The sequence below is a fragment of the Pleurodeles waltl genome, chromosome 3_1 (genome assembly GCF_031143425.1).
Source record: "Pleurodeles waltl isolate 20211129_DDA chromosome 3_1, aPleWal1.hap1.20221129, whole genome shotgun sequence".
Taxonomy (NCBI): domain Eukaryota; kingdom Metazoa; phylum Chordata; class Amphibia; order Caudata; family Salamandridae; genus Pleurodeles; species Pleurodeles waltl.
Window position 1 is genome coordinate 1,908,769,411 of NC_090440.1, and position 26,648 is coordinate 1,908,796,058.

The 26,648-nt window shown below is 44.4% G+C and overlaps 1 protein-coding gene across 3 annotated transcripts in view; it reads right to left on the minus strand.

Moving 5' to 3' along the window:
- Positions 1 to 26,648, minus strand: part of LOC138285750 (aldehyde oxidase 1-like) — a 388,242-nt gene that overhangs the window by 8,391 nt on the left and 353,203 nt on the right. For all 3 annotated transcript variants that reach the window (XM_069226090.1, XM_069226089.1, XM_069226088.1), the window contains exons 32-34: positions 18,477 to 18,542; positions 17,498 to 17,686; positions 1,671 to 1,838 (exon numbers count right to left, since the gene is read on the minus strand). In XM_069226090.1, the coding sequence (XP_069082191.1) occupies positions 1,671 to 1,838; positions 17,498 to 17,686; positions 18,477 to 18,542 (423 nt within the window). The remainder of the gene's footprint in view (positions 1 to 1,670; positions 1,839 to 17,497; positions 17,687 to 18,476; positions 18,543 to 26,648) is intronic.

A 26,648-nucleotide genomic window follows, 5' to 3' on the forward strand; every position in this document is an offset into this window, starting at 1 on the left:
AGCCTCTTTGATATCCTGTCAGGGGGTGCGGCAGGGAACGCACCATGGGAAGTGGAAGCCTGGACCACCAAAGTCTGTGGGGTAGGGTGTTGGGTGAGAAATCTTGGGTCCCCTGGGTCAGGCAATCGTCCTATTCAAGCTCCTGTGCTGGGCTTGGACCAGGTTCCCAGAAGAACATCAGTGAGAGGTTTGTTGAAAGGGGGCAGGGGTTCAGAGGAGGAAGCTCCAGGTTGGAACACCTCTGTCAAGATGTTAGTCTTCTCTGCCACTGAGGGCAATTCGAGGTCCAGGATCTCAGCCGCCCTATTCACCACCATAGCATAGGTAGCTCCCTCGTCTGTAGCCACAGTAGGGGGAGAAAGAATGTTGGTATCTGAAGATGTGTCCAGTCCGCTGGCATCCCCTACGTCCGCACACAAGTCTATATACTGTTCTTCTGACAGGTATTCTAAAGGGTCCAGTGAGCCCTCCTAGTCTTCTCTGAGACCTAGCCCTTCAGAATAAGACTCAGGCACCGACCCAAGACACATGGGTCCTATCGGCGCTGGAATCGGCATCTATTGATGCGGCTCCATGTCGTATTCGGGGATCAAATGGAGCCTTGCGATGCTGGTGCATGCTGGTGGGCCAGGAGCATCTGTGTTGGGACTAGCACCGGAGCAGGTCGCAGTGGCACGACCAGCGCCGGTCCAGATCCATGATCAGATCCATAGGAGCCCATCGGAGCTGAGGTTGGAGACAGTGCCGTGGAACCAGATGGGCCCCTTTCTCCCCACGGGGCCCAAAAGCACTTTGAAGGGGTCAGTGCACTTAAAAATAAGGCACTTGGCCTTGTTGAATTCTTTAATTTGAGCGGGGGTGGCTCTTGGAAAGGAGGGGAGGCGTGGAGTTGGCCTGGTGTAGGCTCCAACTAACCATGCTTTGAACACTGATCATATTCGTCACGTTGGCTGAGAAGTCAAAGCGCGATTCAAACTCTGGTGCTTCTTGTGTCTCTTACCTGAGTGTCCCAATGACTTTGAATGGGACAAAGAGGACTTGGGACTCCTGGATCAAGGACATACCTCTCAACCAGGATCCAGACATCTGAGGCTTTGCCTGCTGGGCCGCTAACAGCCTTAGGGACCGCTCCCTCAAAGCCTTTGTCACCATTGCCCGGCAGTCAGAGCACAACTTGGAGTTGTGATCATACTCCAGACACCACAAACACATAAGGTGTGGGTCTGCCATGGCATGGTGACAGGCGCCACAGGGTTTAAAACCTGTCTTCTGCTGTGACATTTCTCCTAAACACACCAGTAGGAAAAAACCTCAAAAAAGGTTGCAAAACATCAAGAAAATCCTGTCAAAAAGGGACAGAGAGATAGCTCTCTCAGGATCGGTGCTGGCTGGTGTGAAGAGAAAAGAACTGACGTCAGCGTGCCACGGTGGTGCCTATATGGGTGAAGCGGAAGTCACTTCTGGTGCAGATGACACTGAGCGGAGCCGACTGACGCCACCTACCGGCACACAGTGGTACTCACAAAGAATCTTACAGAGCCTGATACCTGGGGAGAATTCAAAGATAAGGATTCCGGGATTAGAAGTCTCTATCAGATCAATCACTTTACGACTATGGTTCACTATCAGCATTTACTTTCAAATAATTCTAAACTTCTGTGCATACCTACCATGTTAGTTATGTTATCTGAGCATGCCATCCGGATTCGCTCAGCACTCAGTGGGGTCCTGGTCACTGCAGAGCCTTGCAGTTTCCTTTCTTTCCTTGCAGCATCTATGGCATCCTTGATGGCAAAATAGACAGAGCATCCCAGAAACAAAGATGGCTCCCCCACACCCTAAAGGAAGCAATACATTTTTTGAAACAACAGAATCAGAGCAGAACCACACAATGCAATATCCACCCATTCAATTACAGTGTAATTCTAAACATTTTTCCATTATGATATACAAGATGAACAACTTACTTACCTTTGGTAGCACTCTTTCTGGTGTATACTATATCTAACTACTCTATCAAACTATCACCTTAAAATACTCCTCAGGTGCCACACTGGACAGGGCAACTTTCTCAGAGATGCTCCTGCCCCTCGCTGGTGGCACCGTGTTGCTCTTTGTTGGCTCCATACTGCCCCAGAAGTGACAGAACAAAGTGGCATATCAGTGCCACTCCTACATGCTGATGTCAGTTTCTTGCTTGTCTTTTTCTACAACCTCAGACATGAAGCATGAATCAATTATCTATATCAGTGTGCGTGTTTCTAACTTGGGACAGTTTTAGGTGTTAAATAAAGGCCACTCCAAGAACAGAAAGGTTGGAGGGTGATGGGTAATCTGCAACTGGGTAGAGTATCCATTAGGAACAGCGTTACCAGAGGTTAGTAAATTTTTCTTCTGTTAGATACTTCTAACCAAAGATTCCTCTCCTAAAGCATGACCTCTCCAAGGTGGAGGGTTGTGGAATGAGCTCAGACCAAAAAGCCCTGCAGAACCAAACTTGCAAAATGTTCTTCCCTGCAGTCCTGGTTGTCAAGGCAATAGTGTTTTGTGAATGTGTGCACCAACACCCACGTCACAGCCTAACATATATTAAGAACAGGCACTCTGCGTGCCTTGTAGCAGCCTTAGCTCTGGCATGACAACAGGTGACTTAAATAAAAACGTTTGATCCGGCAATCACAAAAATGCTGAAAGGGCGGATAAATAACCATTAAAAGTGTACACTATATGGTCTTGCTGGGCCAAAGACAAATAGAACCATGGAACATCAGACAATTTGGCTTGTAAAGAATCAGTCGTCACACACACTTCACACCAGGCCACAAATCTGTCCCAGCATACATGGACTTCAGGTAGCAGAATCAAATGCAGTTAACTGCTGCAGCTCAATCTCTCTGCATGAATGTGTAGAATGTGCAGGTTTGTGTGACGGACCCTGCCCCCTGCTGCAACAGGAGATCCTCTCAAGTGAATGCCCAGTCAGAGGGACGATGCTCATGCTCAGAAGCTCCAGGCCTCACACTCTCCTTGACAAATCCAGAGTCACTAGGATGGCTTGGGCCCAGTCATTCCTCATCTTTTTCAGAACTAGGTCAGGAGAGGCAAGGCTAGAAAGGCATACAGGAGTCTAGTGTTCAATTGCAGCCAGAATGCATCTCCTGGCGAGTCTCTTTGTAGAAACTCCAACATGCAACACCTTTAGCACTGCACATTTTGTTTTTTGGTTTTATATAGCACAAACTCGACCTAAAGGTATAGGAGCTCTTTACATGAGCACCAGTTACATTACACAAAGACACATTTATTCATTTTTGGTAGACAAAAGGAGATTAAGGGGGTCATTCTAACTCTGGCGGGCGGCGGAGGCCGCCCGCCAGAGTTCCCCCGACAGAACACCGCTCCGCGGTCTGAAGACCGCTGCGGTGATTCTGTGTTTCCCGCTGGGCTGGCGGGCGACCGCCAGAAGGCCGCCCGCCAGCCCAGCGGGAAACCCCTTCCCACGAGGAAGCCGGCTCCGAATGGAGCCGGCGGAGTGGGAAGGTGCGACGGGTGCAGTTGCACCCGTCGCAAATTTCAGTGTCTGCTAAGCAGACACTGAAATTCTTTGTGGGGCCCTCTTACGGGGGCCCCTGCAGTGCCCATGCCATTGGCATGGGCACTGCAGGGGCCCCCAGGGGCCCCACAACACCCCATACCGCCATCCTGTTCCTGGCGGGCGAACCGCCAGGAACAGGATGGCGGTATGGGGTATCGGAATCCCCATGGCGGCGCAGCAAGCTGCGCCGCCATGGAGGATTCCTGAGGGCAGCGGAAAACCGGCGGGAGACCGCCGGTTTTCCTGTTCTGACCGCGGCCAAACCGCCGCGGTCAGAATGCCCTGTGGGGCACCGCCAGCCTGTTGGCGGTGCTCCCGCCGACCCCAGGGTCGGAATGACCCCCTAAGTGATTTGCTTAGAATCACAGGATGTTGAGCTGATGCTGAGACTTGAACCTGGTTCCCCGGCTCCAAAGTTGGCAGCTCCGGCCATTACGCATTCTCGCCATTGATGAAAATATTTAGCCAAAGTTTCTCCTGCTGTCGGAAGATGCCCGGTGCCACCTTGGGATGTAGATGCTATTTGTGATCCACCAGATGTTGTCAACTGAACTTCTTCACTTTGGCATTCAAGGAAACTTTCAGATGGTTTGCAATCAGTGAGATTCCATGATGTTCGAGCCAAACATAAAGGGACAGATCTTACTAGCACAGGACCCAGAACCGCACTCTGCCCTGCTTGTTGCAGTACCACATGGCGGTTGTGCTTTCCGTGAGAATCTGCACCAGTCTGCACCAGTCACCTTGATGGACAGCAGGAAGGCCTTGATTGCCAGATGAATTGCCCACAGCTTGAATAAACTGATATGGAACCAGGCTTTCACTGGAGTCCACATTCATCTAATCTCTACCTCCCCAGATGACCGTTCCAACCCATGAGTTACATAATCGTCACCATCATTAGCTCCGGGTGGGGAATGGAGAGGGGCCTGCCACTGGACTGATCACACTTGAGTAGCTACCACTGTGAATCATGAGCTGCCCCTTCAGAAATCTGGATGACATTCAGATTTTAGTGTTGGCAGAGGTGTTGACCTCACTGGGTCTTCAAATTTAATTGCAGGGCCTGCATGTGCCACCAGGATTGAAGTTGAAACATGAGGATCATAGTCTGAATGTCCTGGACTTGATACATGGAGGGAATGAATTGAATTGCACTGTGATCAGGATAGCCCCACTGAATGCCAGTCTCTGTGACCAAGTCAGGTGCATATTCACGTTGATCGTGAACCTCAATGATGTAAAGAGGTTTGCATCATCTGAATGTAGTCTATCACTGATTGTGGCGAGCCCACCTTTAACAGCCATCATTGAGGTAGGGGAAGACTGGTAACCCCAACCTCCGAAGGTGGTTTGTGGTCCCCACCATCACTTTGGTCAACACCCAAGGGACACTGGTGAGGCCAAAGGGGAGCACTGAGAACTGGAAATGCTCTGGGCTGACCTTGAACCCAGGCTAATGCCTGTGGGACTGCAGGATGGTATATGAAAATACATGTCCTGCAGATCCAAGGACACCATTCAGTGAAAATATACGTCCTGAGATCGAGAGTCACCATCCAGTCTCCTAGTCTAAGGTCCAATATATGCTAGAGGCCTCAGTCCCTTTAAGGCACAAGGAAATAGTGAGACCAACAACCCTCTTCTCATTCCTAGTCTGAAACCCTCTTCATAGCACCACTAGAGAGCAACACTCTCACCTCCTGCAGTAGAATGGATGAGGTACTCCCCTGAAGGACAATTGGATGTGAGGAGAAGATGTGGTGGAGCAGGCAGAAATGGGAGGGCAGAACCATGCTGAGTGAGCTAGCTGACCCATCTGTCGGATGTGATGGGTTGCCATCCTTGGAGGAAATATTGAATTCTGCCCCTCATAGGATGGGTGTGTGCTGCTAAAGGCAAAATAAAGTGGCTTATAGGAAGTTGTTGCAAGTGAGAGATACTGGGGGAACTTTTGTCCCTGGTGACCTGTGCAATGTCTGCTAGACCCTATCCCCACCTTCAGAAGAACAGAGAGAGAACTGCTTTAGTGATTACAGCAACTGGCACCAACCCCTTTGAGTAGCCCCTACGTTTCTGAAATTGATGCAAGAACTGCTTGCCGGGGTTCAACAGTGCCAGGGAACATGCCATAACTCTACTGTCCTTGAAACACTTGAGGGAACAATCAGCACACTCAGCTTTTTCATCAAAAAGGCACGATTCATCAAAGGGCATATATATTAAGAGCAGGTCTTCTTGGTGCTGGGTATTCTCTTGGGCGTATTTAAGAGCCCCTAGCGCCACGGAGTGTCACTTTTCGTGAAGCTCCGGTGGCACTTTGCACTGCTCCGTATTTATAGGATGGCGTTAAGCCACTTTTTGTGGCTAAAAAGCCACCTTGTACATACGGCCCCTTCACACGCAGCTCTTTGTGTGGGAGAAGCGTGCAATGGGTGTTGCTGTGAGCGTGCCACAGCAACACCCATTGCATTTTGACACTTCCTCAGATTTACAAGTTTTCATAAACCTGAGGCAGCACCAAAATCTAACACCACCCCAGGGGTGGCATTAGAATGACGCAACAGGGAGAAATGCTTTTATTTCTCCTTGTTTTTTGCTCTTTCTATTGGTGCTGCATCCTGCAGCACACATAGAAGGAGCAAATCGCCATTTAAAATTTCCTTAAGCCTTTCAAAGGTAAGTTAGGTGGCTTTGTTATTCCACTGAAAGGTAGTGTCCAGATTGGAGAGACATGCTTAGCAAAATTCTTGATGAATTTTCAATAGTAATTTGCTAGGCCTAAAAAGCTCTGAGTTTCTTTTCCTGAAGTGGGAGTGGGGCAATCCAGAATGGCTTGAGCTTTCAGAGTGTCCATAGCTATTCCTTCAGAGCAAAGAACATAGCCCAAATAGTATATGGAGTCGTTTCCAAACAGACACTCTTTGGATTTAGCCAGCAATTTGTTTTTTCTCAGATGCTGCAGGACTTGTTTGACATGAAATGGATGATCTGTTGGGTCTTTAGAAAAAACAAGGATGTTATCTAAGTAGACAACCATTGTCTGGAGAGTCAAATTTAAGGAGGCACCATTCATAAAACACAGGAAAACAGAAGGGTTGTTGAAGAGGCCAAACGACATCAGCTAATATTCAGAGCACCCAAATGAAGCAGCAGCCCATCCAAATAGGTGGAGGGGTTACACCCCCACCCTTTTCTCCCAACAAGAAGGGTGTCTGTCAGGCTGAACAAAGGTCAACATGGCAGACATTCTTCTTGTTCAGGTCAGGCAGGCAGAAGCTAGTCATGCGCTAAATGCACTGGTGCCTTGATGCCTGAGCTGAACTTTGCCAGGCTGAGGATTTCAGAGCCCTGTGGGCATGCCCTCCTCAGTGTGGCAAAAGTACCTTGAGGCTCTCCCCCTGTGACAAGGAGGAACGCCACTGCTAGCCTCAGACCTGGACACGCCAGTTGTAACTGCCCCGGGCAGAGTGTCAATCAGTGACACCTTGTCATAGAGGGAGATGTGGTCACCAATGGGGTGGGGTTGGTAGTGACGAGTGAGGGACTCTGCCTTTCCTCATTGGCTAACCCAAGGCAGCAGTCCTAACCCCTCCCCCCCCGGGTAAATGTAAATTGTATTTATTTTTTTATGTTTGGTACGTTAATGCGTGCATGTATGGATATATGTATATGTGTGTGTTTGAGAGTAAGTGTTGTGAATGGTTGTGTGTGTCTGTGTCTCTGAATTCACGGGTGTGAGTGTGTTTGTGTGTGTGTGTGTGTGCCCCCCCGACCCCTCCGTGTTAATATTACTGCCCACCACTGCCCAAATGGTGTACTGAATACTGTTTTCCACTCTTCCCCTGATCATATCCGGATCAGGTGATGTCCTCTTCCCAAATCCAACTTGATGAACACTTTAACCTTGTGGACTACCTCCACCATATCAGAAATGAGGGGCAAGGAATAACGGTTCTTGATAGTCACGAGATTTAAACCTCTGTATTCGAGGCAAGGCTAAAATTCAGAAGTACCCTTCTTTGGTACAAAAAATAAAGAGGCTCCGGTGAGGCATTTAGATGGAGTAATCAGAACATTCTCTAAGTTAGTGTCAAGGTACTTCCTTAGAGCTTGTCTTTCCGTAGGATACAAGGAAAAGACATGCCTCTAATGAACTATAGCCTCATAAAGAATTTCAATGGTACAATTAAGTGGGTGGTGAGGAGGTAGTTCCTTGGTGGTGGACTCATGATAGATGTCTGAGATTTCAGACAGTTGTGCAACTGACTGGGAGGAACTGTATGAAGAACTTCAGAACCTCAGGTAGATAAAAGGTGGCCAGCTGAGCTGTACAATGGGAGACACAAAACTCTGTGCCCAAGAAAAAGGATTTTGCTTACCAATTGATATAAGGGTTATGTCTAACTAGACAATAGTTACCTACAATACCAGGACAACAACGGGAAGAAATGAAGTCAAAGGTGAGTTTCTCATAATGGGTTCAACAGCTTCTACTGTAACTGGTACTTCTTTCTTTCGGCTTGGAATCTGACGGACTGGAGCCCATTGGATATTCATATAGACATTTGATACTCCACAGAATGGGTATTAAAAGATGTTGAGGCTAAATAGGTAGCTTCCCTTTTGCAGCAGGACGAAGCTAGAAGGTTAAAGAGGAAAGGCAGAGGAGTTTGATTGACACCCAACTTGATGCACTGGGGTGAGGTTTCTAGTTCCCCTACTTCTTAGGAAGACAAATTGGGTGTATAGGGAAAGAACACAGAAGATAACCTTTCTGTCCATAGCCCTTGTTTATGCCCCATTAATCTTTCTTTGTCATTTAGAGGACCGCAAGTAATACCCACTTGCATGGATTCATCATCAGGATCAGAGGCTCTGGATGTGTCTTAAATGCAGGTCTGAAAGGGGCTTTAAACTGAAATTGTTTACAAAATTCAAGTTGTCATTCTTCAAGGTGATTGTCAATCTGGATTGGCAGCTGAATACGGTCTTGTAAGGATGCTGGGCTAGCAAATCTAGCCAGTTCATGCTTTAACTTATCCTTTCAACCCATTTTGAAACAAGGTGAAACGAGCTGAGTCAGGCCAGTTGATCTACCTAGCTAAGCACTTGAATTTGGAGATTAAAGTATGCAGGTCCATGGAACCTTGGTTGAGTTTCAACATCTCCTCCTATTTAAGACATTGATGTTCAAACATCTTTGAGTCTGTAAGGAAGGCAAGGAAATTATCCAAAAGAGGACTGGCACCTGAAATGAAAGGCATGGCCAATGCCAAGGCATTTCCAGTGGTATACCGGCAATAAAGCCCAGCCTGGACCTATCAGTGGCATACTTTGGGGCTTAAAGTTGTAATGGGCCTGGCATGTGCCCAGAAAGACCTTTAATCTCTTGGGATTCCCATCAAATTTTAGTTCCACAATGCCAGTCAGAGGAGTATCCAAAGACCCTTGGTGTAATATGGCAAGAGATTGATGTAGCAAGGCAGTTTCTGTGATCAGGATTTTGACTATCAGAAACAAGTTGTTGACTGCTGGTAATAGTTCTTGGGCCTAATCTATACGTAGATTTTGTTCGTGTAGGGTCTTCTTTATGCGCAGGAATAACCTACTCTCTGAAACAAACCCATACACCAGAATGAAACTAGGAGTCTAGAATTGCTCCAGGAAACAAGTGGAGACCAAACCAGAAAAACTACCTAGCTGTCTAGGCCAAGCAGCAAGATGAAGAGCAAAAAAGGGTAAAAAGGCAGGAACTGGAGAATCGGAGAATCCACGGAGTCCAGTGAGCAAGCAATCAATAAAGCACAACTGCGACACAAGTTAACTGAAATGGACTTTACTTTTATAGTGCCAACCAGGACTTGATATAATCCAGAGTAAATTAGACACCTTGGATTAGGATGAAAAATATTTCAAAACATACAAAATAATGCTTTATATAAAGAGTCTAACTGTGGGGCTCACATCATTATATTACAATTACAACAAGAAAGCCGTAGAATCTGTGAGTTCCTTTGCAACAACATTAGTAGAAGGCTTGCATGAGTTAAAATAGTCACCACATAGTTCCTGCGTGGGCACAAGTGGAGTTGATGTACATTGTGAATTCAATACGGCTCAAGAGTAGGCAAGAGCCGGTCATGACGAGGAGTTGCAATGGAGCCTGCAGAAGTTGCGCCCAAGTTCGGCATGACCTAGGTAAACTAAAAACCCTTACAATATCTACGAGAAAAGCTTGCACATCTCCAGAAAATCCTGTTGAATATATCCACGAGTGACAGTGCAGCACAAAACTGGTGCCAACTACCCTTCCTAGGCAGTCAGTACTACCTAGGCCCCCATGAATCACATACTTGGCAGAATCCCATCCATCATGGATGTTCGAGCCAGAGAAGCCATAGAGTCTTCTGGAACAGCCCACAAGATCTTGCAAGCTATGTCCCAAAGGGCATGCATTCAGTGGCCCTCCAAGCATACAGCATTGACCGATCTCAGTGTCAGACTGGTCAAAGAGAACATTTGTTTTCCAAAAGTTTCAGTCCTCTTGGGCTCAATATCTGGATGAGTAGTAGAGCAAGAAATGGGGCTAACCTTACTGGTTGATACCTGCACCACCAGGCTCTCTGGAACAGGATGCTTAGTGAGAAAATCATGGTCGCCAAGAGCCAGTCTGTGACACCTGGCCACCAACCTAACCACTGTCAGCCATGAACATGGGTATGAATAAGTGCACATCGAACTGTTTGTGAAGGCCTAGTTGAAGGAGTGCAAGGGCTCAGAAGTGGCAGGCCCTGGCTGTATAATTTCTGTAAGAACATTAGTTCTGGCCTCAACAGAGGGCAACTGCAAATCCAGGACCACAGCTGCTTGTCGTAACTGCAGATGACACTCTCTTCAGTATGTGGTGAGGTCAACCACAAATCAGGGGAGGAATCAAGTCCCTTAACCTCTTGTGAATATGTGTAGCATTTTTCATCATTACATTGAGGGGGAAAATGACCATCTTAAACCCTACAATTATCATCTCCTTCTGGTGGCATACGTTGTTCAGAGTCAGACCTGAAAAGATAATGGAGTCTCTGCTGGTGGACCTCCCTGATGGAGGGGCAGCTGGAACAATGATTTGTTGCACTTTTGTGATTTTGTAGTGTGGCATCAGTCAAGATTTGGTTGAAGTTGGTTCAATGTCGGGCACCGGGATCCGAATCAGAACCTCTTTCAGTGGCGTCAGCACCAGCGCAGACGAGCGATGGCCTGGAGCAACCCAGGATGCTGGAGTAGGCATCTGTACCAAAGCTGCTACTAGATCTGGAACCAATCCCAAGGGGTCAGTCTGTGCCATGGAAGGTCCTGCTGGCTGTGACCCAACTGGAGGCACCTCCACATCCTCGGGGCCTGAAGGCCTGAGAGACAGATCTGGAAAAGTGCAGAAAAATTACAGCATGGCCTTTGTTGAAGGTCTCGATTTGGTGTGTTGTTACTTATTACCCAGAAACCAGGATGACACCAGGACCAGCTGAGGAATAGGCTCCATGTTCAGGGACCTCAGAGGAGATCAACTAACATTGTGATGTCCCTGCGCCTTCTCTTTGGACATGAAGTGGCCGGTGAAGATGGAGTTCTGTTTCACCTTTTCTATGTTCTTCTTTTTGCAATCCATTTGGACTTACCTTAGAACTTCGGCTGTGAGGTAGACCTTGTGGGAAAGGCTCGGGGAGTGAGATTATGTCCACGATCTGGAGCAGGAACGGGACTTACAAGAAATTTTTGACTTCTTCTGATGTTTGGCTATGCACAGCTTCACCTCTCGGGCCCGGATCGCTTTAGGGTGTGTAAGGCCTGAGGCTGGACACCAGCGACACACCTCATGCAAATCTGTGACCAACATCTGTTTTTTTAAATCACAGCATGACTAGAACCTGTCTATTATGGAGGATAGCACAATAGTTCTTGTTAGGAAGCGTCAAAAGGCTGATAAACGTGGGAGTAGAGCTCTGGATCCATGTCAGAAGGTGTGTACAGAAAAGAACTGACATCAGCATGCAGGAGTGGTGCTTATGTGTGGCTCCTCTTCATCACGTCCGGAGCCAGTATACACATATGCCCTAATGAGAATGTTTCTGCATCCAGTCTGGTCCCTGCAGAGCATTCTAAGGTGAGGAATGTGAGGTTAGAAGTATCTTCATAAATTTATTATTTGGCTATATTTTGGCTGAGTAGATTGGGCTCTTTTGATTTCCATCAATTTTGTTTTCGTAAACGTGCTACATAAAGGGTGCCTCTCCCCTTTGACTTCTTTGCCACATAGTAGAGAAGGTGCCAGGAGGCATATTACCTCTTCCTGTACCTACAAAATGTATACTCAGTCAGAGGCCACACAAGGAAAGTTCATACTGGAACATCACTTGTATGTCACATGAGCTTTAACACAGTTTAAAAAAATTGTAAGGTATTACCCAAAATTGTAGGAGCAGGTAGAGTTGCCCCTCATGGCAGCACGGAATGTTATCTCATCAACTTATGGCCTCCTCAAAGACAACGTTCAGGAAAATCATAAGGAGTTTGCCATAAAGCATTGTTTTGGAACAACGTTCCTGGCATTGAGACAGATTTTATTCTGCTCCACTGGATGGTCAGAGGAAGAGCAATGAGAGTAATTCTACCAGTGGGACAATACCGCAGAAATGTTGAGGAGCATTACCAAGATGATCACATACAAATGAAAATCTGATACAAGAGCTGCAATATGCTAGTCGTCTGAACATGCCATCTGGCTTCACCTTACATCCTCATGGTTTTCTGCGCTCTACGTAGAGTCACTGTTGACTATGGATTATTAGGTAAGGTAGTACGTTTCCTGAAACATGCTTCCTACTCTTCCTGGCAATAATTATATTTTTAAAACTTTGTTGAATTTCTTTTGACAAAGAAATAAAGCACCAATCTAATTGTTTCATTATGTTGCCTTTGACTGGATACATTTTCTAGGGATAAACAGCAAAAGCCGATTATATGAAGGAAGACAATATGGCTAAAACAAGAATATTTTTGATGAGAAACTGATATTTTCTTAAGGGTGGACACCTTTGAAGAGTAACAGAAATGAAGAAAGATTAATTTAATTTTTTGTATATAGACATTACTTGTCTGATGGATGCAATAGATAAAAAGACAGATTTTTGGTTTCTTCTGATATCCATCTTTTAAAGTCCTGAACCTGAACCTAACCTAAGTCATTGAACTTAGGTTAGTCTTCTGTCCTTGCCCGCATTCCCTCTCCTACCCACAGCTATTGATCAAGACAACAGTGAATGATAATTCCTTCCTAAAAAAGAGACATCCTCTACCATAAGAACTGCAGCAACCTCAGTTTGTTTCTAGATATGCTAAACACTTGATCACTGGGACTTGCTGCATCCACCTCCCACGCTCATTTATAACTAAAAGACAGTAGTGGTCTACTTTATCCTTTTTTGTAGAGGTACGAGGTAGCACAGCCTTCTGTCACAAAAGCTATTTGCTCTGGTGCTGGAACATCCTGCATGTTGAGTAAGGTGGCACCGCTAGCTGATGGATTCTGCTGGTAGGCTATAGATGAGAACTGGCTCTCCTTACTTAATGATCACTGCAGTAAACTAGTTCAAGACTAACATGTTATTGTCTATCTTCTGGACTGCAAGGTATCTTTCAGATTCAGAAGTAAACGGTCAAATCCACTTTTCCGCTTTGTGAAACTGGTTGGAATATTGGCTTGTTACCAACCAAGGTAGGGCATGATTGGGTTAAGATTGATGTAAACATTGTTAGTGGCTAGGGCACATTTTTTGAGGAAATACCTCATTCAGAAGAGTGCCACATGCCCCTGTCCCATGCAGGGTAGCTTTGTTCAAGATGATCAGTCTACCATTTTTCCTGTATGTTCTGCAAAACATCCTTACTGGATCCTAGAAATTTATTTTTGAAAGCTCAGTTCCACGTTACTAACTCTGCTTTTGTAGGTGCTGCTCTGCAGGGATAGCTTTAATCAAGCAAGACCTATTGATCAACGAAAGGGGCATGTCCCTGTCACAGTTGCAGGTGTTTTAGTGGGGAGCACTCTTAGTAACCATTAATGAATTACCGTATTCCCTTCTGAAGTAACCCCTTCTTAATAGACTGACTATGAGTAACAAGATTTACCAGCATTTCCTAAGTGGGACTCAAAGTGCTGTAGGCCTAATACACGTAACAGCCACAATGATTAGTGCTTGGATGGCCTCTATGAATGTAGTTGGATCAAAGGATAGAATTATATGAGTTATAAATATTCCATCCGTATGTTATCATTTGAATTCGAAGTACCTAGCAAATCTCTCCCTGATAGAAGCTCTCCCATCGGGCCTGAGACATAATAAAGAAATGACCATTAGTGTTGTCTCCAGAACATACTATGCTAGGCTTAATAATCTATGTGATGGCCTCCATATCTTCAGGACAGACAGATGGGTAATGGATCTTGGACTCATAAAAGTCTGGTTTGGATGTTAAAACTGTTTTTTCAATGCTTTCTGAGCTTGAATAGTACACTGTATTTGAAAGTGAAGATATGTACATGAACTCAGTAAATTATGGTGAAATGTTTTGTTACCATCATTATGCACACCATTACCTACATAAAACTAGTACTCCATATACAATTTTTTATTATACAAAATGGGAACATTACTCAACTCCATCAGTAGGGAGTTCTAAAACATACTTAGACAAATTCACATATTTTTCTGGGCATGATACTTCATATCCGGTATCCTATTATTTCAAATTACCATCAACAAAAGTGAGGAACAATATGCTCACTGCTACTAAATTAATTTACTCAAATTAATTTGTTTTCCAACTAGCCATTAAAGGCTATGAATATTGGAAAGAAACAATTGATTTAAAATCAGTTTGGGGAAGAGAAGATTGGAGATTGCAGGGCACAGTTACCTTTTTTAAAGGGTGTCTGCTTCCATTACAGATGATGTTTCTGAAGGACAGTTCACCAGTCAACTTGCCTAGGTCTAGCAAAAATTAAGGAAATAAATGTGCTCAGCATCGTTTCAATAATTGGCTAAGCGTAGTAAATTACACAGGAGATCAGCTCAACAGTACGGTTCAAAATGGCGCATTTAATTTGTCACTTTCAGGTCCCAATGGGTGGTTATTGTGGCCCGTGGACACAAATGGGTGTCATGCACATCTGAAGACTGGACCCTTGTTATGTCAAAACACAAAACACAGGGGTTGTCACCACTGACAGCGCAAGGAAGTTATGGCAGCAATGGTTATGACATTTCACAATGTCAGGTGTAAAAGAGCATCTCCCTCTCCTTTCTGATGATGTGGATTTACAAGACGACTTCTTAGGTCCTACATCACCATGCTCCAAAAGATTCATGTTTGCCATATACAACGTAATTTGAAAGCTTTCTCAAATGGAAGCTGCCACCCAGTTAAGGCAAATAGATCAGGCTAATTTAGAGAAAGCATTGGCTGTTGTTGATAATGGAATGAGAAGGCATGCAAAGTCCCTCTGCACAGTTTTGAATGGCCTCATAGATATGGAGTAAGGCAAGGTAGTGCAAATCACTGCACTGCCTTACTTTCTGCATGCAAGGGAGGCGTTCCATAGGCATTAAGGTGGGTGCTCCTACGCAACAGACATGGATTTTGATGCATCCCGAGATTTACAAGAACTTACAAACCTGGTGATGCGCCAAAACACTATGCCTCCCCAAGGAGAAATATCTTTCCTCTTTCCATGTGTGCAGCATTCTGCAGCCCATTGTGCGCCAGAGCTGAGGTAAAGGAGAGGAATACACTGCATACTATAGATACGGGGCATTCCTGCGGTTTCCTTTTGACGCAGTGCAGAACACCAAGGTGACCTGCTGTGCTGTCCTGCACCAAAAGCCCATAAATATGGGCCTCAGTTTGTATATCGTTTGTTTCTTCGCCTGGGCATGCATGAGTACTACAACAAAAGGGTATGATCTGTTTCCACGACTTCCCTGAGGAGTCAGAGTGTCATGTTCAGATTGCCACTTTCACCCCAGTAGGTTGAGAGTTGGGCCAACAGTCTCTGATGGTGGGGATGAACTTAGGGGCATATTTACGAGAGTTTTGCATCATGCTTGCACCAAGCATCATGGTACATAAATGATGCAAACCCATAAGCCGTATTTTGTATGCCACACAAAGACAGTTTGCATGGCTTTGAGTGGCTCCAAAAATATGGAGTAATGTAATGCATCGCAAATTGCTGCGCTGCATTACTCTACATAAAGAGAGGCATTCCATTAGTGTTGCATGTACTCCCATGCAACTCCCATGGTTTTTGGCCCATTTCCAGATTTAACAAACTTGGTAAACCTGGGAATTTGCTAAAGGGACCCCTCCCCAGGAGAGGCATAACAAGGAGAAATATCTTTATATCTCCTCATTACTTCCTCTTTCTTTGTGTGCTGCATCTTGCAGCACACATAGATAGATAAATATGCATCTAAGGACAGGAATGTGTTCTATGCCTTAAATACAGTGCATTCTTGCCCTATCCCTGTGATGCAATGCAGGGCAGCAAGGTGACCTGCTGCACTGCGCCACTCTCCTATACATATGGGCCTTAGTCGCCCTCATTCTGAAGGGTACCGTCCAAAATACGCTCTTCTTTTTTCTTACTAGAAACTGCATAACATGACTTGAATAACTTCATCACATGCAATATGGGAATGTGGCTATTAAATACAGTTTATGGCTAATACAGATTGCAATACTGCACAGAATTTACTTCTAGTAACTATATTATGAACACTGTCAAACTTATAATTGGTATTGTTATTAGTGTAGTTATAATGCTGGAAAGTTGGTAAAAACTGTATAAACCCATCTCTACTTTCCTTATTATTACAGTCCAGCTTAGACATCATTAGAGAACTGTAATTCGAAAATGACACAGATAAGCTACAGGAATAAATTATTATAGTTGAACTATAATGTCACAATGCCTTTCTCTGGAGCCAACGTATAATCTGTAAGGCAGGTCAACCAGAAAAATTACAACTGCCTTTTAAATAGTCAAAAGGATACATAGATCTTTTCATTTATTTTGTTTTTACCTGAATTTGTCAGTTATCAGTTAATCAGTTGACATTAACGGCAACCACCTTTATTTCTGCACAGATGGAGTTCATAACAAGAAAATTTAAATTGTTCTGAATGTTACCACAGGTTTTTAACTACAGCCCTTTCTAAGTGTTAAACTGCTGAAAATCTGTTTGTAAACAATTTAATTCTGCGTATGGACATGTTTTTAAAGTATAGTAGCTTTCATAAGACTGACCAAGAGGGCAAGGATTAAAAGAGGATTGGTTGGAGGTGATCAGTATGACGATGTACTATAAAGAAAAAAAATGCATAATCCTGTATATGGTCGGTGTATGAACAGAATATTGTTTCCAAAATATTGTATTGACAGAATATTGTGTCAAGAATATCGAAGACAAAAATATTGTGAAGGTACGTTTCCATAGGTAAACGTTTTACTGTATTTAATTCCACATATATGTACCATGAGGATTACATATCTTCAAAGTACGTAGATGTGGAATTTAAGAATAGCTAATCTATACTTACCTGTTTGCACTTACCTGCCCGATAGCATCAATATTCTATCAGACAACTAAATGGCCACGGAACTCCTCAGTGACTTGCAATATGTACGTACACTGGAGTTACTTTATTCCATACGTACCAACACGTGATGGTACAAAAATAGCCCAAAAGAAACTGAAAATTGCTTCAAGTACACTGAAAGTTTAACAGTGTAAAACCACTTCCCCAATGTGCAATGATTTGAGCATGAGTCCCAGCTTTGTTTACCTTTGATGAGTATATGGTGTACGGATTTTTAGATGAAGCAAGCAGGTAAACAAAGAACTTCTCTGGAATATCCGCGACAGCAGGAATCTTGTACTGATCTGGCCCCCGAGTATAAAGGGATCCCGCCGGGGAATATTTCAGCTCCTCTCTGGTGTACAGTCCCACTCCTTGCATGAAGGCACCCTCGATCTTTATGGAGAGGAGAAACAGCAGGAAGTGTTAACATTCTGTCAACCCTGGGTTGATACCTACAATGTCATCAAGTCCTGTGTTCTCCAGCATCTCTTTAATTAGGTGAACCAAGGTCAGGTGGAGATTCTCACAGTGATGATGGGAAAGCATGCATAATCCTAATCATGTCTGAAGAGACCTTGAATAGAAGTAATCTGCGCTACAGAAGTGTCCTGATACAGACTGGTGATTTCCTTGACCTAAATGTAACTATGGTATGTCACAATATAATGTATACACTGTCTTATACAGAGGCATTTTAGGACATGGGCAAAGTAGGCAGTTCCCCAGAGCTCCCACCTCCCAACGGCCCCCTGGGAACATGCTGTCTATTCCACTTTGTCTACTTCTCTGTCTCAGCCTTGAACATATAATTTAAAATTGTTTGGCCTGATTGGGCATGAATGAGCAGAAAATAGGTAATAAAAGTGAACGTTGTTCTGAACAGGGCACCTAAAATATTTCTTGCTCGGCCTCCCAAATTCCTTAAGATGACAATGTTCTTATATGTGATAGTGCATACTTTGGGGTTTCTATCATAGATTAAAGAGTGCCATATCCAGACAGGATTTTCATGAGAAACATTTACAGTGAATCTTTATGGAACTCATTTATGTAGTCTGTTGTACTCTGAATATGAGGCATACACCCAACTCTCCTTAACCTAAGTTGGACACCCAATGAAAAGGCAGTACAAACACAACATTTTTATAGAATAATAATTGACAAAGCAGCACGCATAACATACCTGCCCCACATCCACGCCTGGGTTTATGCTGGCACCGATATCCATCACGATGTCTGACCTAATGATCTGGTTATTAAAAAAGTAAACAAATGACATAGTGTGAGGAAACAGGGTGTATTATATGGTGTGGAAGTGCAACCTCACAGTGGAATACACTTACCAACCCCCTTAGGACCCTTATGTTTCGTCTGTCAAACCCTCATCTCAGTCCTTGGTAGCTTTGGCACTGAGCAGCAAGGCTTACACAGAGGAACAAGCGTAAATCATTTACAGCAGTAAAACAATTGAAGAAGAAATCAACACAACACTCATAAAATCCGACAGCAATTTATTAAAATATACTGTATTTTTATAAGAATTTAGACACTAGAATGAAAAAGATCCAATGGAGGGTTACAAAAATATAGATTTTACAAGCAGTAATAAATTAGAGAATTCACTCAACAGCAAACCAGCCTTGGCAAAGTCAACAAATTGGGCAATTAGAAACATTTTCAAGGAAACATAGGTGTCAATGCAGTATGTTTCAAGTACTTGGGGAGATCAACTCCGGCAATGAGCCAGTCAAGGGGACCAGCAAGGTCCTAAAGAACAGTTACCTTCACAGGTGAAATAGACCTTCGGCAGTTCCAGGCACTTTATCCACGCCGCAATGTGTTCCTGTGGAGTGGTCCTGATGCTAAGGATGAAGGATGCTGAAGATGCTCGAAGAATGCTGTGGATATGATGTGGTTGATGGAGGTCTTCCTTCAGGGATTCCTCGGTTCACAAAAAAAGGTGAGGGGGCCCTGTTTGCTTGGTTGGTATTCCATGAAGTCCTCTCCTGTCTGATTGACGTCCACTCACCACTAGACTGCCAGTAGCCCATTGTTGCAGCCACAGGTAAATCGTTCCTGAGTTAACCTTCTTTCTTAGGGTCCCAGCAACTCTCTGACAGCACTCCTGAGCTCAGCAAACTCAGGTGCAACTCTGTGCCTCAGGTATTGGTCCTCGGTACTGCACGGCAGTGGTGGGAGCGGCTTGAAGACTTTGAGCTACTAAATTGCCCCTTCAGGCCTCTTCAGCTGTTGTGTCCCTGTGCTGTGAACAGGAGGCCAGTCAGCTGGCCTTTGGAGTTCTCTTGGCCTGACTAGGCTCTGGAGACAGCTTCTTCCGGAGCAGGAAATGGCAGACACAGCCCCTCTCTTCGCTAGCCACCAGCTGTAGCAGCAGCATTCCTCGTCACTGCATCCTCTATTTGCTCGTCTTTTGGCAAAGCAGGGCAGTTCTTTTTAGGCTCTTCTTCCAAGTCAGTCAAAATCTGAGGTGTGGGCGCCAGGGGTGCCCCTTTATGCTAGGGAAGTGCTCTCAGGGTTGGTAGCCAATAGTCTACTAGGTTCCCTCCCACCTGGTGACCACTTCCTGTGGAGTGTGGCATCAGGCTATCCCAGGATGCACCATTCTGCCCACTTCCAAGATGGCGGGACCCATCTCCTGCAGTACAGACCTCTCAATTACACTACAGGGGTGTAGCTACCTCAGGGCTGCATGCTGCTGAGGAAACTGGTTTGGCAACTGGTGTCCTCTCTGTGCTCCCTGTGCCAGCCTGTCTACCTTAAAAGTGGGGCAGCCCTCCCCCCTGGTGTCCCACATATGCTCTTCAAAGGTGGCTTCACCTTCAAAGCCTGCCTTTTGGGGCTAACACCTAAGTGGCTTCCTGCAGGAGGGAGGTGACACCTCCCTGGCCTGCAATCCTTCAATGTTCTCCTTCCTGAGAGTCGTTGGTATGTCTCTCCAGGAGGACAGAAAGCTATCTTGTGGAGCAGGCTCCATGTGTGCCCGGGAAGACACAGGAGTTTTAAAGGCAACAAAGTGGCAGCTTTGCTAAAACTGCACACTACAACAAGTTACATTAGCTTCAACTTGAGATACTGGTCGGGCTTAATGTAACAAGTTGTTTGATACTTGGCGTGCCCACTTTGGTTGCAACGTTCAGGAGTTAGCACAGCTGAGGCTTTCAATGGCAAAATCATGCTAGCAATATACAGCTGCTCTACCAGTCTACAGTGGTGGACTTGTTTTACTTAGGCGACCTCTAGGGTAGCACAATCAGTGCTGCAAGCCCTGGAGTACCCTCTAACTTACATGTCCTGGGCACCAGGGCACTTTTACTAGGGACTTACAGGTAATTTAGCCATTTCCAATTAGGTTCAGCTAATTCAACATACTCTTTGGGTTCAGGGCACTTGAACTAAGATCTGGTTAGCAGGTCTCAATGCTATTAGACATGACCTAGACTACAGACACTATTATGCAATTTATGGCAAATTAAAGACAAGGCACAATAACAGGGAACTCGTAGAGGAGAAAAAAACTAAAGAATATCCTTGGGGTTTGTTGCATATCAGCAGTGAACTAAAGACTGGATCCATACCATGGACCTTAGGAGGTAGTGAAACAGAGTTGGACTGTGGCATTCTCAACAGCTTACGGGATGACGGACAGGAATGTGCAGATGAGTCCATGCTCTAGAACTTTCGAGGCATCTGTCATGGTATGTGTACCCAGGGACTGTAATAGAAAATATCAATGGCATAGCATATCATTAGAAGAATATAACTTGCGTCCTTATGTAACTATATCTCGCACCCTTGCCATGCACTGCTAATTACCCCACATATCACATTATTCATGACATTTTTTATAACATCATTAAAAATATAAACGTAACATTAGCAGTCAAATTATTGAAGAGAAAACTGTGCATGGTGGGGGGCATGGGGTATAGATACTTTAGGGTGCAAGTTATAGTTACTTGAGATAACCATAACTATAACTGCTGAATTTCTATGGTTTTGTGCGAGTAAATTCAGAACCTAACTATAATGTCCTTGTAACCTTTGATTTTTTAAGTGTATGGATATACATATATATAACTTAGTGGCGATTGCCACTAGGTAGCTATAGTTAGGACGTAGTTCCTATAGAAAAAGTTTTTTTTTGTCTGTCTAGAATGCTTCAGAGTGATTTGTCAAGCAGGGGTCGAGAAAAAGGGGATGTCCCAAAACGCTTTTTTCCCCATGCATTTTTTCATGGGGATTTTGAACAGGAATAGCGCCCAAATCACTGGGCAGAATTACACCAGATTTGGCAGAAAGGTAGCTCTTGGTCCAGAAAACAACCTTTTAGCTATTTGGTGTAAATCTGTTCAGTATTTTTTGAGAAATTAAAGAAAAAACAAACTTGTGAAGGCTCTGCGCACCCTCCTGATCTTGTGCTGAGATCTGATTGGCTGGCAACACTTCAACAAGAATGTGTTGGCAGCCATGTTGGGACTTGGCTTTAGCTGAGTACCAGAAAAAAAAATTAAAAAAAGAAAAGGGGCCAGGGTAGGTATATCCTGACCCCTTAGCTCTGGTGCTGGGGTCCCAGAGCTATAAAGATTTTATTTTTATTTTCAGTGGGAGTTGTGGCCGAAAAAACAAACAAAAAAAACAAGTGTGGGCTCCGCGCGTGTTTAAATGAAGCCCCCGGGTGGGCCAGGTCCAAGGGGCATTGAAATTTTGAATGTGGGTGGCCGCTCAGCACCTGCTCCCCCGCAGCCCCAGGAACGCCACCTCCCTGGGGCAGAATATATAATGAAATGCAGGGATGCCATCCAGTCCCCCCTCCAGTGTTGGGGACCACAACTAATTAAGTGTAGGGGGACTCTTCAAAGAGTCAGACTAGCAACATGTTTAGTAAGAATGTTATAGTTACGTTTTGATGGACAGCAGACCATGGTCATTTCTGGCCTAATGGTAAAGCTCTTGGACTGTCACTCAGTATGCTGAAGGTTCAAATCATTGTATGGCAGTGTGTCTGTGTTTGTTTCCAGTGTTTTGACTGTTAAACATTTCTAGTTCTGTATCATTGAAGTATTTTTCCACTCAAAGTCTTTGGGTTCAATGTCATAGCTAAGTCTGGACACCACATGCTAAGGAGTCACTTTTGGCCTAGTGGTTAAGGTCTCAGACCCGTACACTGAACGTTGAAGGTTCAAGTGTATGTGCGTCTGTGATCAATTCCCTGGGTCCCCAGGGCCAAAATCGGCCAGGGTAGGGGGCCTTGTGGCCCACCTCCATCAAAAAAAATAATTAGATGGCCGGTCCCTAGGGTCCCTGGGGCTGAAATTGGCTGGGGGAGGGATGGCACACGGACCTGAGGCCAACTCCCGCTGTGCTTGGCCAAAGGCCATTTGCAGTGTGGGGCTGTGTGGTTAGGGGGCAATGGCTTGAGGGTCTGGCTGCAGGCTTGGACCTGCCGCTAAGCCCACCGCGCAGGGCTGGGTGGTTATATGGAGTTGGCCACAGGGCCTGTGGCCAGCCGCCACCGTACACAGCCGAAGGCCCATCGCGGTGGTGGTTGGATTAAAGTATAGTCATGAAAATTACTTTATGTTAAAAAAACATAGAAATTCACTGAAAAAACAAAGGCTACAGGGATGTTATAGTTAGGAAATAAAAAAAATTAAAAATAGGAATTCACTTAACAAACCAAAGGTTACAGGGACAGTATAGTTAGGCTCACATTTTAAACGTACAAAACCATAGAAATTCACCTGTTCTAGTTAAAGTTATCTCAAGTAACTATAACTCGTGCCCTAAGGCAAATATAACTTGCTCCCTTGTCATGCACTGCTAAGTACCCCACAAATTATGGCACTCATGAAATCTTTTATAACATCCTCGATAATATCAATGTAATATTTGTTTACAAAAAATACTGTGCATGGCGGGGACGCCAGTTATAGTTACCTTACGGCAAGAGTTATAGTCACTTTAGATAACTCTTACTATAACAGGTGAACTTCTATGGTTTTATACATATAGAGTGTGAGCCTAACTATAACGTCCCTGTAATCTTTGGTTTTTAAAGTGAATATATATATATTACCTTCTGGCGGTTGCCAGTTGTTTCCATAGAAAAAACTTTTTTTGATTTGCCTATATCTTTGGTGAAATTTGACAAATCTTCACAAAAGTTTCCCAAAAAAAGGGTGCTGGTGATTCTTGTTGCTCATGGAAGGTTTCGGGATGATCTGTCAAGCGGGGGCTGACAAAAAAAGGGGGTTGGGGGTCAAAAGAATGTGCATTTCCCATGTTAATTCCGATAGGAGACATGAACACGACTACAGCGCAAACTTCAGGACAGAATTACACCAATTTGGCAGAAAGCTAGCTTTTGGCCAGCAGATCACACTTTCTTTATTTGGTGTAAATCCGTTCTGTAGTTTTTGAGCTATTAAATGAAAACCAAATTTGTATATCTTGGGGGAGCCTAAGCACAGATCTCATGGTGAGATCTGATTGGCTGTCAGCACTTCAACCAGTACAGTGTTGGCACCCATCTTGGGACCAATATACATGATAGCACCCTATTGAAATGCATTGTAGTGAATGGCAGGTTTTGAGGGTCACAAAAAGGAGAGACTATGAAGGGTGATATATTTTATTACAATATAAATCATTTGTTGATGGTACCATACTAACTGTGGGAATTGTGGTGTGTTTTAAGTTGATTTCACCCTGCTGGGATTTCATGAATCATGTTTGAGAGAAAATTGTTTTTTTCATAATTTTCCCATCGATGTGTTAGAAGGTGCTCCAGACGCTTAAATGAGAGCATTTTTCTGTAAATTCACACTATCTTTCTCAGCCATATGAGAATGGAGTCTGACATTCTCAGGAAAACATGCACTTCCAGCAGGAGCAGGCTGTCAGTTTTGTTATACCGCAGCCTCCCAGAGTGTTATAAAGAACAACTATAGTCCTAATAGTCTTACTTATGACAAAAGTGTGGCACACCTGAAGCCACCTTGATTGAGTCAAACTGGTAAAACTTAAAACATTTCGAGGCATATTTATGAGAAAGTGACACATCGCTCCTGATGCTCCACTTTTCTTGCATCAACTCTGTCCCACCTAACGACATCATGGTTGCGCCGTATTTACAATACAGTGCACCATGGCGGTCGTTAAGACAATAGTGTCAGCTATTGTGGCGCTTTGCTGCACTAGCATTAAAAACATTGATGCTAGTGCAGCAAAGCACAAGGAGGCCCATTGATTATAATGGGTGTGTCATTTTAACACCTGCTCTGAGCAGGCATTAAAAATGACTGGAAAAATGGCACAGTGAAATGTTGTAGATTTCACTGCACCATTTTTGGGGCCTCCCTGCGTCTGAATGCCCCCCTTGCGTACATCATGTCTTGCACAGGCATAATGTCGTGCAAGGGTTCACAAAGTGGTGCAATCCAAGCATTGCGCCACTTTGTGAATAAGGCACCGGAGAAAGGCCTCCTCAACGTCGCCTTAGTGTAAAAAAAATGACGCTAAGACTGTGCAAGGTGGCACTAGGGGCTTGCAAAAATGGCCCTTAATTTAGAAAGGATGAAAATGAGGGGGTTCATTTTGTCATAGAAATTATATTTAGTGTTGTAGGGAAAACAGCCTCTACAACGAAGGCTGAACCACACATGCCATTACCACGCAGGCTTAATCACACATGTGACATTACCATCCATGCCATTACCACGCATGCCTTTACAATGAATATGCCTTTACCCTGCATGCCATTGCAATGGATTTTGTTGTAAAGGAATGAATGGTAAAGGCATATTCGTTGTAAAGGTTTTACAAGTAAGTATTCACCAGAAGCACTGATCATGACATTCAGACATGGAAGTCCTACATGCTATCAATCTGAGCAAGTGCAAGATGTTGGAGGTGGTTGAAATAATCCAACAATGCCTCACCATATATTGTTGAAGAATATTTAAATGTGAGTACTTATGGGAGATAGCCCTCTGTGAGGTGCAAACAGAAGGGGACCAACCCAGTAAACAATTTGAATAGTGGATTCATTATGTGATCACCTTATTGGAAAGCGGATTGTTGCAATCTTGGACGGAGGATAGGGCAATGTCAGTGGTAATTTTGGCTGTACCTGAGATAAAGAAATGAGTGAGAAAACATTCTAAGACGGCCGCCATAGTACCTAAGGGCTTTATACACTTATTCTTTTTAGTCTGCTTTCTATGTTGTGTTGTGTTGTGAACGGGCTGCCCAGCTAATGAATTTTGTGTATTTAAAAGTGAATGAAATGATAATGACAAAGGCCTAGTGCCAAAATGCATCTGTTTTGTTTTGGTGGCACAATAAATTATTGAACGGACATACTTCATGACTACACAACATTTATCCTTGGGATCTATCTATCTATCTATCTATCTATCTATCTATCTATCTATCTATCTATCTATCTATCTATCTATCTATCTATCTATCTATCTATCTATCTTCACTGAAAAAAACAAAGGTTACTGTACAAAACCATAGAAATTCAGCAGTTATAGTTAGAGTTCTTTTAATTAACTATAACTTGCACACAAAGGTAACTATCAAATCAAATCAAATCAGGGTTTATAAAGCACAACTACTCACCTGTAAGGGTCTCAAGGTTCTGAGCTTCAGTTGAAGAGCCAGGGTTTATGGTCCTTCCTGAATTGGAGTAGCAATGGTGACTGCCTAAGGTGCAGGGGCAGGGTGTTCCAGCTTTTTCCTGTGAAGTAGGTGAAGGATCTCCCACCAGCCAAGGTCTCCTGTATGTGGGATACAGTGGCTATTGCTTGGTTAGCAGAGTGTAGAGGTATGGTGGGGGAGTAGTAGATGCAGTGGTTGAGGTAGGTGGGTCCTAGGTCGCCTTGTAAGCATGGACGAGAAGCTTGAAGTTAATTCTCTTCTCGATAGGGAGCCAGTGGAGGCCTCTTAGGTGACTGGAGATATGTTTGCAGCGGGGAATGTCCAGAATGAGTCTGGCGGAGGAATTCTGGATGTGCTGTAATTTCATGATGTTTTTCTGGGTAGTACCAGTGTATAGGGAGTTGTCACAGTCGAAGGTTGCTGATAGGTCCAGTAGGATGAGGGCTGCTGTATGGTCATGGTCGAGGAGCTACCGGATGCCATCTGTGGCAGTGAGGAGGACAGTCTACGTGCTGTAATTGCTCCTGAAGCCTGACTGGGAGGTGTCCAGGATGTTGTCCTCAATGTGCTTAAGGAGCTGAGCGTTGATGGCCTTTTCGATGACCTTGGCTGGAAAAGGCAGTAGAAAGATGGGGTGGTAATTCTTGCGGTCAAGGGGATTGGCCGT